Source organism: Oreochromis aureus, linkage group 20, assembly GCF_013358895.1.
Source record: "Oreochromis aureus strain Israel breed Guangdong linkage group 20, ZZ_aureus, whole genome shotgun sequence".
Classification (NCBI taxonomy): Eukaryota; Metazoa; Chordata; class Actinopteri; order Cichliformes; family Cichlidae; genus Oreochromis; species Oreochromis aureus.
The window spans coordinates 19,968,218-19,979,122 of record NC_052961.1 but is presented as its reverse complement, the minus strand read 5'-3'; the positions used below and the strand labels follow the sequence as shown (position 1 = coordinate 19,979,122).

The 10,905-nt window shown below is 42.5% G+C and overlaps 2 protein-coding genes across 6 annotated transcripts in view; one reads left to right on the top strand and one right to left on the bottom strand.

Annotated features, from left to right (window-relative positions):
• The first annotated feature begins 3,951 nt into the window (after positions 1–3,951).
• Positions 3,952–6,534, top strand: sp5l (Sp5 transcription factor-like). The gene is made up of 2 exons (XM_031746814.2): positions 3,952–4,365; positions 4,724–6,534. The coding sequence occupies exons 1-2, from the start codon at positions 4,156–4,158 to the stop codon at positions 5,762–5,764; spliced, it is 1,251 nt and encodes a 416-aa protein (XP_031602674.2). The 5' UTR covers positions 3,952–4,155; the 3' UTR covers positions 5,765–6,534.
• A 951-nt stretch (positions 6,535–7,485) lies between these two features.
• The window catches only part of arhgef25a (Rho guanine nucleotide exchange factor (GEF) 25a), a 45,011-nt gene continuing 41,591 nt past the window's right edge, over positions 7,486–10,905 (bottom strand). For 2 of the 5 annotated variants that reach the window (XM_039604113.1, XM_031746885.2), the window contains 3 exons: positions 10,540–10,769; positions 10,167–10,301; positions 7,486–9,400 (listed from right to left, as the gene is read on the bottom strand). In XM_039604113.1, the coding sequence (XP_039460047.1) occupies positions 9,275–9,400; positions 10,167–10,301; positions 10,540–10,769 (491 nt within the window). In that variant the 3' untranslated portion in view covers positions 7,486–9,274. The remainder of the gene's footprint in view (positions 9,401–10,166; positions 10,302–10,539; positions 10,770–10,905) is intronic. The other 3 variants (XM_039604114.1, XM_039604115.1, XM_039604116.1) reach the window with 3 other exon arrangements.

Sequence of the window (10,905 nt, the reverse complement as noted above, 5' to 3'; positions counted from 1 at the left end):
AGATAGATAGATGATATTGGGGTTGAGTTGTTGCATGATTAACCTTCAAGAATTACATTAGTGTAATTTATCTAACCTGGCTATGAAGGTGAAGAAAGCAGTGATTTCTTCTCAATCCATTTCTTTTACTGTATATGTACTTCACAAACCCCCCTCCATCTTCCCTGGATCGCTCTCTCTCTCTCTCCCCCCCCCCTTTCGTCTTTCGTCTCTGGGAGTATGGGTGCATGTCAAGTGATTGTTGAATTGAAATATTGATGTGGAGTATCAAAGCGTGGCGTAGCACTCCTGTGTTTCCAGAACTAACCACGAAGCGCTTTGATCAGATACTCCTGTGATCTGACTTCTGAAGTTGTTAAGAGTGCTGGAAAACAAAATGCAAACAAACTTCAAGTGCTCTTGGTATTGATAAAAGTTTTCTTTGACAAGTGGAGATGCGTGCTGTCTGCCTGTGTCTGCCCAAGACTGGAGATTTTGGGGTTTCTGTACATGCTAATGGACATGAGATGAGGGAATTATTATAGTTCTCTGCTTTTCACACACGGAGCAATGTAAACTGTGGTGCAGGGGTGGGAATCACCTCAGAATCCCGCTGTGATATCAAGGCTCCCGAGTACCAATTCTAAGTCTGGGAATTATGTTTTAATCCAATTCTGATTAAGCTTGTTAGAATTTATTATTTATTCCATTAGCAAACTAAAAAGCTAAATGAAGACACTTGTGAGTAGAGCTCTTTAAGATAAATCTCTTCATGCAATCAAACCTACTGTGCTTACAGGGAAAAATGAATAAATAAATAATGTGGATGTGTTTTGTGGGATTTAAGTACGCTTCCACACCAAAACATCATATTTATTAAATAACTAAATACGATAAGAAAAAGAAAATGAAACACTTTCATCAGTTTTTTTCCCATCATGCTCTAAAAGAAAGGAATTTGAAAGCTAGAGAAAGATATTAAAAGCTTTAAGGTTTAAGACCAGTTCCAATTACCGACTGTGCCAATTGGAAAGAATCTAAAGTTTTTGGGCTCCACGGTATTCAACGCTTAGCTGTAGAAATGGTCCGGCTGTAGTAGAAATCTGACATATGGTGTCCCTGAAACTGCAGAAAAGAATTTTTTTTAATACCTTGCAGAGTAAACATCAGTCTTTGTTCAGTATCTCCCTCTGTGCCTCCCACTCCAACATCACACACGTTTCTAACTGAGTATGAAGAAGAACTGACTCCTGAATGAGGTATCAATTGATTGCACTGTAAACTCCATCTGTAAGCGCTGCTCTTCATCCTAAAGAAACTGACTGTCACGGTAATTATGACCCATCGTGTCCCGTCTTGTCTTCCTGAATGGTTAAAGAGTGAAGCACTAAAGTTAGCTGCAGGCTTCTGCATGCTGTCTGTCTCATCCATTAGGCCACATTTGTCACACGAGGGCCATTGAAGCAGGCCTGTGTTGTAAAACTGGCTTTCTGACATAGCCACCAGTACAAAGGCTGCCTTCCTCTGTGGCTGCCCTTTTACAGTGCAGATGGTCAAGACAGCTGGGACAATTTAGTGATCTGAGGCTTTTAAAATGCCCCCCAGGCATGATAAACAGCTTGAATACCCACTTGCATATTCCACACAGGCTAAGATTATGTCTGAAAACAAAAACAGCACCATTTGTGTTCTGCAATGGGCAAAAGAACTGAAAAACTCCTCCAAGACTGTGAGATTTTAAAAAATACTAAACTATCACGAGCATCCCTGTAGAGTTTAAAATCTATTACTTTGTTTTTCTTGGACGTGTTTTTTGACTGGAAATAGGTGCATGAGAACATCTGCATCATCTTGCCGGGATTTAAAGTGTCTGTGTCAGTTTTGAAGTTGCTGGTAGCCACCCAGTCAGAAGCAGCGTGCGATGTATGACGGAGCGCGCCTGATTACCAGCAATCTCACCAGCTGTTTAATGAACACAGGGACCTCTTTCTCTGGAAATTAGTTTTCCCTTGAATACTGTGGAAGCCGTATCCAGGTCTATTTAAATGAGGTAACATGGGGAAGGTAAGCACCACCACATGAGCATTGTTTTCACAGTTCAAAGTGAGGAGAGAGTACTTTGCACTTCAAAGACACTCATCTGGGAGGCAGTACAGTGGGGGTGGGGTGGGGTGGCGTGGGGGAGAGGGGACAGGAAATAAGAATCAGGGTAATTAACAACTTCTGCTCTGTAATAAACCAGAGACATAGTATACCTCTGCCTCCAAGATACATTCCTATTTTCATGTCCTCCTCTCTCTTTTGATTCCCTGCTCTTTTCTTTCAGCCTTTTATTTGGAGTTAGAGAGTTTGGTTTTTTTTACCTAGCAAGGCTGCATGTGACTACATTATATCTACTACCTCATGCACAAGTAATTAATTATCAAAAAAACAAATCCATGTTGTTTTAATCTAACTGCTGCATTGATTTGCATGCTGAAAAGCACTGAAAAACATTTTTATAATCAATAAATCTTTTAGGACAGCAGCACTGGCATCTTTATCCTTTTTCGTCACATAAAAACACATTTCAAAATAAAAACTATAGGTGTGATGTAAGTCTGCATGTCACATCTTTTTTGGATGTTAAGGAGGCTACATAATCTGTGCTCTCCGTTTGGCTTTCACACCAGTAACTTAAAAAAAAAAAAAAGTCCCATAACCAAATGGTACAGTTAGGTGATTAAGATCACCGCCTTCCATGTATTTTTAAAAACCTGCTAATTCACTTACCGACTAAGAGGAATGAAAGGAACTTTGCACTTATGTTTAAATGTATTTATAAAGCAGATATATTTTTGTTTCTCAATTCAGATGGCTTCACTGTGGGGTGTGTTTATTTAAGGATCACAGCCTGTGAAACAGTGAGGAGCAGATAAGTGAGGAACAAGGAATTTACATGAGAAACAGGTTCCCAGCCTGGATTTAAACTCTTAACATTGTAATGGTGAACAGACTTACAGAATAAGATTAAGATTCAATCTGCATTTAATGGAGCAGATCTGAGGCGGCCTCTACTTGAACCCTGAAATGTGAGATGTCACACAGGGCAGCCTATTTGACATGTCACCTACCAGTGAGAACTCGGAGCCTTTGATTGAGTTTTATCAATTACGGAACTTTCTTTAAAGTTGGGAGCCTCACGTCGGCCAAGATTGTGCCTGCTGTTGTGTTGAGTTACAAGTTTGTTAGGAGAAAATTAACATCCTCTAAAATGTCCAGTCAATCGATTCAAGTAAGAAAAAGGCTTATATTCATTGTGCATTGTTTCCTTAAGTGGTGCACTTTGTTTTAATGCTGTCCTGTAAGTGTATGATTGTTTTTGCTTCTGTTTGTTGACTGGAGATCATAGTTTGCCCACCTTTTCATTTAACACTGCATCAGTAATGGTTGCCAAAAATAAAAATCCACCCGCTTTCTATCTTTACTTGACTTCCCACAATGGAGTTAAATCAGCATGCAAATACTCCCAGAGTGAGAGAGGTTTTTTTTTCTTTTCTACTTAGCTGGCTCTGTTTATCTTAGATCTTTTACCAGACTAAGCATTTTGTTCTTGTGCAAAATTTAGTCCTAAATGCATTCAGTGAAAGTTGCTGAAACACATAACAGCAACTTAGTTTTTTTCTCTTACCGTGTAGGGTAACAGTTGCGTATGCTTATTTTGAATTATTGAAGTGGATCTCAAACACACGATGTCAGCTCAAATAAGTGCTTTTTTAAAACACAGATTTTACAGGAGCCTTTTTAAAATCATTCCTCGAGTCTTTTTTTTTTTTTTTTTTTTTTTTTGTCTCAGAACAATTGAGGGAGGAGTCAGTTGTTGGGGTCAGCGTTTGGTTGAAATTGAGTGAAATTATGAGTAGCCCACCCCTTCACCTAACAAGCCCCCCTCCTTCTTCCCTCACATCTCCTCTCTATTGACGGGCTCGCCTGCATCATACTGAAGACCCCGTTGAGAGGATCTTTTCTCACTATAAAGAGAAGATGCAGCTCCGGCGCCTTTGAGATGATCGCCAGGATTTACTCCGCGCCTCTCTGCCCCTAAGTTCTCTAAAGGGCAAGCACCTTCGGCTGTTTTAAAATAACCACCTGGACTGCTAGCACTCTGAAAACATTTACCTAGTGGAGTGAATGTGAATGAACCTCCCAGTGTTTGCTGCCAAAGCGTCGGAGTCATCCAAGACTGTGAGCATATTTTTCTTCTACGCGACCAGCTGTGGTTTAGAGCCGGTGCGTCGGTGCCTCTCGGCGCAGTTTGTGTTGCAGGTGCTTGGAGAAGCAGCGCGAGGACAGATGGCTGCGCTGACGATACAACGGACCGACAACTTTTTGCACACATTTTTACAGGTTTGTTAGATTCTTCTTTATTTTATTTTGGTTTAAGGCGGATGCGTTTGTTTGCTCCCCCTTTTCTCTGTTGTGAGAGCGCGAGTGTCCGCAACTTGTAAGAGTATTTAGCTTCTCGGATGGTAAAATAATTTTATGACAACTGAAACTAGCAGGAAACGAGGGGAGGGAACTAAAATAGTTTGCATATATTTTTTTGATGTAAACTTTTTTTAACTTCAAAGTTTAATTTTCAATTTGCTTGATTGAAAAAATTGAAAATTTAATGTTTATTTTTTATCAGTTTAAACTTTTGTTGACCTTGAAGATCATCGAGTGGGACAGGAAACCTGATGTGTTTTTGTATATTATTACACAGGACCGGACGCCCAGCTCCTCTCCAGAGGGGGCACCCAACGCCCTCTCCTTTCTGGCCACCACCTGCAGCCAGGCCTGGCAGGTGGGGAGCACAATGGGCTCAGAGGGTTCTCAGTTCCCCTACGAGGGCACCGTCAGCTCAACATCTGGAATGTTTCAGCTCTGGAGCAACGACATGCCACCCAGCACAGCCCTCAGCACACATCAGATGACCTTCACGGTGCCCAAGATGCAGTTCCCTGGACACATGCAGTCCGGCCTGGGTCACCATCATCATCACCATCACCCCCATCATCACCACCATGAGCTGCCTCTTACCCCTCCAGCTGAACCACCATCATCCTACTCCTTTGAACTCTCCCCTGTTAAAGTGCTGTCCTCACAGCCACAGACCAACAGCCACTATTATCCTCAGCATAACAATGTGGGACAAAACTTCCCCACCTTCCTCCCAAATTCATCAGGTAGGCATCATTTGTCCGGAGGCCATGTGGAAGAAGGGCAGCAATGGTGGAGCCTACCCCAAACCAACGCTACTCCTTCTAACCACCCCTTCTCCCTGGGCAGACAGCTGGTTTTGGGGCATCAGCCCCAAATAGCTGCCCTTCTCCAGGGCACCTCCAAAGGTCTGCTGAGCTCCACGCGCCGCTGCCGCCGCTGCAAATGCCCCAACTGCCAGGCAAATGGTGGAGGGTTGGAGTTCGGGAAGAAGAGACTGCACATCTGCCACATCCCAGAGTGTGGCAAAGTGTACAAGAAGACCTCACACCTGAAGGCTCATCTGCGCTGGCATGCCGGGGAGAGACCCTTCATCTGTAACTGGCTCTTCTGTGGTAAAAGCTTCACCCGTTCGGATGAGCTACAGCGGCATCTCCGCACGCACACCGGGGAGAAGCGCTTTGGATGCCAGCAGTGCGGCAAGAGATTCATGAGGAGTGACCACCTCTCCAAACACGTGAAGACCCACCAGACGAGGAAGAGCCGATCTGGACAGCCTTCACAGAGCACGGACCCGCTGCTCACCAACATTAAGAGAGAATAATCGCTGTGGTTCTTCAATCAGAGACAAGACTGTGTGACTCACACTCACTGCCATAGGTTTGCACTAGAGGGTAAGCGTCAAGCTCCCTGAATATATTCTGTTGTCAAAGCTCTGCTTTGGACTTCAAATACTACCATAAAGTATATTTAGTGATCATTTTGAGTTACATAATTATGTGCTGTTTGGAGCCACGCACCTTTAAAGAAAACTTGAAGCCTTTCTAAGCGATATTGTGAGAGTTTTTGCTGCATTCAGTGTACCTTTCTTCAAGCCACACAAACGGTTCTCGCCTAGAGTTAACTTAATTATATCCCTTTCACATTTTAAAATTAATTTAAATTTGATCAGAGTTAGTTTTTTGTTATTTTTAATTTTGTGATGTAAATATTTTTTTCATGTGATGAATTTGCAAGACATGAAAAACATTTCAAAAGGCTTTCCTAATATGTTCCTAAATAAATGTATGCCTTAGTACAGCTCTGATTTCTGCTCCCTCGAACGAATGGATGAATGCCTGTGTTACTGTCGATCGTTAGAATTTTATTCCAAAACATGCTAATTTGTCTATTGCAAGGTAAGAATCTTTTTTTAAAAAAAATATAGACATGAGTGTCTCCGAGCCGCATACGTATCTGCTCTGAAGCAGTAATGTTCATTGCTGCAGATTAGCAAACATGTTAAATTTTTAAGTTCTCTGTAAATTGTGTATAAATATCATGAACAGTTTTATTTGTATTATGGCAGCATGTAAATTTGAATAAACATTGTCCTTAAAACTGTTTCTCGCAATGTTCTCCTTTTTACACCTGCAAAAAAGTGAAGTAAAAAGAGAGTTGGGGTCACTCACAGTTTTAAACTTCCTAGCAGCTCATTCAGCAAATGTGTGAATTTCTGAGGGCAATCTGAAGCACCCACTGAGCTAATCTTTTATTTAAATGATATTTTACTGCTTTCAGAATACAAGTGCTGCTCATTGTGCTGTTGGTGTGTGGGGGGAAGATGCTCATAAAGAAGACCTAACATGGTGGCTGTTCAAAGATTTTCACACCTCAAAGTAAATACTCATCCCATTGATGGAGCTGTTTGTCTCGCTCGCTGCAATCAAGTTCACAGTCATGTGGCTTTTAATGAGTGTTTTCATCCTCTCAATGGAGAAAATTGAGTCAACAGATGCAACAGAGGGCACTGGAGAGGAATTCCCTGTGAATAGGACCCCTGTTGTTGAGACCCCCTCAGCGGCGGCAGGAACTCCCTTTGATTTTGCACCCTTGTGAAAGTTAATACCCCCTTCCCCCCTACTCCGCCACAAGCCTCCATATATCACAGCCACGTTACGATCGGCCTCGCTTTACTGCCCAGAATGGGGCTTTATTCAAAGGCCAGCCAACCAGATGTCTGCTCATCCAGGGGTTTCTTCCCTTTGTTTTTAATCCTGTTTGAACTTTCTCCAGCTGGGATGCAAAAGCAAGCAAAATGCTTTGTCTTTGTCAGAGGTCCTGCGGTGGAGTCTGAGGACCTCCACAGCAAATTTGAAAGTTTAATCTTAATCAAATAAGAATTTAAGAGAATTCAGCGCAGACTGCAGAGCCCATCGAGTGAATTTCCTTTAAATTTACTTACCTGACATGGAGGTCAAATACTTGTTCAAATACTCTGTATAGATGGTTATGTATTTTAAAGTAAATAAGTCTCAAGTACAAAGAAAAACACAAACACTGCACTCTGTTTCAAAGACACTTTTTAATTCATATGATACAACTGTTTCTACTCAGTCAAACATGTCATTAACAAACCCTCTCTTGGTTTTATGTCCTTGCTTTTGGTTCTCTGTAGTGGTATTCCTTTGTGTTACATGCAAAACTGCCTGATCAGTAATTCCCATGAATAACCTCACCACTTCACATTAACTGCAGATGCATTTTATGAGATGGTTCAAGTCATCTAATGCCCCATCTTTCAGTTTACTTAAGGTAATTTAGTGTTGCCTTTTGGACCGATTGATTAGTAAGCAGCTTCACTGTTAGCAGGAAGCATGAGGCCTATTGATCTTTGGTGCAGCTGTATGATTCAACTCAACTGAGAATGGAAGCCTTGTGGGGACCTCTATTGGCCACAAAGAAGAACAGACCTACTCCGCTCTCCTCTTCTTTTTGACACCGTCCAGATAGAAACACAAATATCAACGACTGGCGGTAAGAGTAGCGGCAAGCTGAGCTGCAGTTGTGTTTGGCACTGTTGAGGAGGTGGGAGCATGCAAATTTGTCAGCATCGCTCTGTTTATGCAACAACATGTCATTTTCAATGGGACCATCTGGAACGGTGACATTTTTTGGCATACCTTGGTCATTCTTCGTGGTACAAGTGAAAATGTATAATTTATGGTATGCACTGTACAGTATTTAGTCCATGTGGCCAAAAGCTAACAGAGTTTATAGAAATGGTGCACGGCTTTTAACATGACAAAAGTGGACTGATGAAACAATTCATATTAGTTTAAACTAATGCGCTGTTTTAAGGACCCCTGTCCCCAAAAATCACAAGCAACCCAATTTGGCTTGTAAAGAAAGGAAGATGTATGTAAAGATGTTGCATGCAGAACTTTGGGTCAGCACAGCAGGCCCCTTAATGCATATCTCGCAACTCCTCTGGAGTTGCCCAAAGAGTAAAAAGTATTCTGAAGTGACGTCATACCCACAGAGAGCCTCCAGGGGGCTTCCTCATGCCTTTTTGTCCGGATCAAAGGGAGGCCGGTCAAACAGAATAACAGAGCAAAGAGGTGCTCTCAACATGGCGGCAAGAAAGAAAGTTCTTTTACTTGCAGATGAAATTTGAGCGAGTAAAGTACTTGTGGCACGTTCTGTCTTTCCTCTTCTTGTTGACACAAACAGCAAACTCAGTTGTCAGCAGGGAAATGAAAATAAAACGTAAAAATGTAACTGTGTTTGTCTTCGCAATGGGGCATGAGAAAACAAAAAAGATCTTCAAGGAAGTTTAACAGAGTACAAGAGGAGCCAGAGCCACTCCTTCCACACTCTCACACACACAAACACATCCACACATAATTTCATAAACATACATTCAGGCACACACGTAACTCCAGTGACTTCCCCATTTAGGAATGGAATCATCAAACAAATTCCCCTTGCCCTTTCAAAGAGAGAATATAAACTCTCAAAAATGGTAAAAAGCAGAAACTGTCACAACAGTAAGTGTCCACGGAGTATTTTGTAACTATGAGTCCAGTGACATCCCACTGGGTGCTGTTCATGTACACTGAAGGTGATCAAGGCTAAGTCACCTCCCTTTAAATGGCTCTCTAAAAAGGAGCAAAGTCATTTATCATAGTTGCAGCCCATAGTTCCTTCATATATTCATCAGGGTCCTTCATTGATCTTCATTGACTGAACCAGGTAAGGTACAGTCTGGCATAAACAAATAGTCGATTCTTGTCTTCCCAGCTATGGCCTTAGCTGCCGTCCTCCTGACCGACGACGCACACGGCATCAAAGTTCAAAGGTCGTCCTCAGCTAGCTGGGCCAGGTTGCTGGGACGTCGTCCGGCTGATGGACCCGACAATGGAGCCTGGTTTCCAGCATCTGAAGCCTGACCCCTGCGGCAGCCCTCTCCTGCTCTCTGCTGGGGAGAGAGGGGACGTTCATCACAAAGATATACCCCATTTTAATTTTCATATCAAAAAGAACACGATACACCTTTCTACCCCAGCACTTTTCTTTTACAGCCTCAGCCTGAAAAATGCACTGGCCCACCCATCTTCTGTATGTTCCCCAGCACAAGTATAGGAAACGATTATCTGCGTTTGATAGGCATCTTTTTCTGACTTCCTTTTGCTGAATTCTGTCTCTGCCTACTTCCTGTTTGTTGTGTGCCAAGTCTGTCCAGCCTGAGTAAACAGAGAGCGAGGCAGAGAACAACAACTTCTGACCTGTCAGCACAGTCCCTCTACGGACACGAGCCAAGTGATGACAGAGGGAAACTCTGCTAATGGTAATGCACGGAATCCCAATAACAGGATGCTCCTATTTTTTAATAAAATTCCAAGCTTCCAGGACAGTGAGACCCGAATTCTTACTGTGAAGCTGTTGTAATCGGGTTTCCTTCAAAAGTGTTCAGTTTTAATAATTCCTTTACCATCCAACAGGGGGGGAAATAACTCTTTGTATGACTCAACAATGTCTCTACAGTGTGTCTGAAAAAATAGTTACCATTTTAATGGTAAATGCCTTTAAGGAAATCAGTGTAACGTTAATTAGACCTTATATCCCACCGTAGAGCTTTGTGACGCTTTTTTGTTATTAATTAATTGTAACTTTTTGTGTGAAGTAATTACATGTGTACCATCGAACCAACCCCACAGACAGATTTGTGCATACGTATACACTACCTGTACACTTTGTGTGGTTGGGGTGTACAGCCCATTTGACACAGCTTGACAGTTTGGCTGATCAGTTAAGCCAAGTCGGACATGTGATGGAGAAACAGTGTGGGAGTCAGCAGGGCATGGCTGGACCACAGTGGGCTGCAGAAGCAGGTAAGAACAGATAAGTCTCTAAGTACAGGAGTGCATGCACACAATACCATTTGCTGTTGTTTATTAATATTTTATTTGTTGCAAGATTCCAGTCCAGAAGCCGTAAAAGCTTAAGAGATAAATAGGCCATGCAGTGTCTCATGAACAGAAGGATTGAGTTTGAGTAAGCAGTTACTGCTGGACAGTGTCACTGTATGCAGAGATGAAAGAAACACAAGTGACTTACATCCCTCAGCGAGTAGGTCTCATTGGATCCTTGGCTCTGGCCTTGGCTTGGCAGGTAGAGCGCGGGAAGGGAGGTGTTGTGAGAGTGAAGGGAGGGCAGCTTATGACGGTCAATGGAGGCAGAGGAGTGAGGCCGCAGGGCACTGGCAGCAGACAGAGGGGGCCTCATACTGCGGCCCAGGCTATTAGACTTGCTCTCCCGCCGCTGGTACTCAATAGGCGACTGTAAGGCTGAGAGAGAAATAACAGAGGCAGGTCTTATGAAACGCTGCTTTTATAAAACAATGCATCCAGAGGACTTAAGTATGTATTTGTTGAGGAAATGAAGACATCTATGATAAGACATATTTTCATATTATTACAACAT

Excerpts from the sequence above, each read along its gene's own strand:
- sp5l (XM_031746814.2), top strand. The coding sequence starts at position 4,156 with ATGAACCTCCCAGTGTTTGCTGCCAAAGCGTCGGAGTCATCCAAGACT. Across the intron at positions 4,366-4,723 it reads TTTTGCACACATTTTTACAG|GACCGGACGCCCAGCTCCTC; the intron begins GTTTGTTAGATT and ends ATTATTACACAG.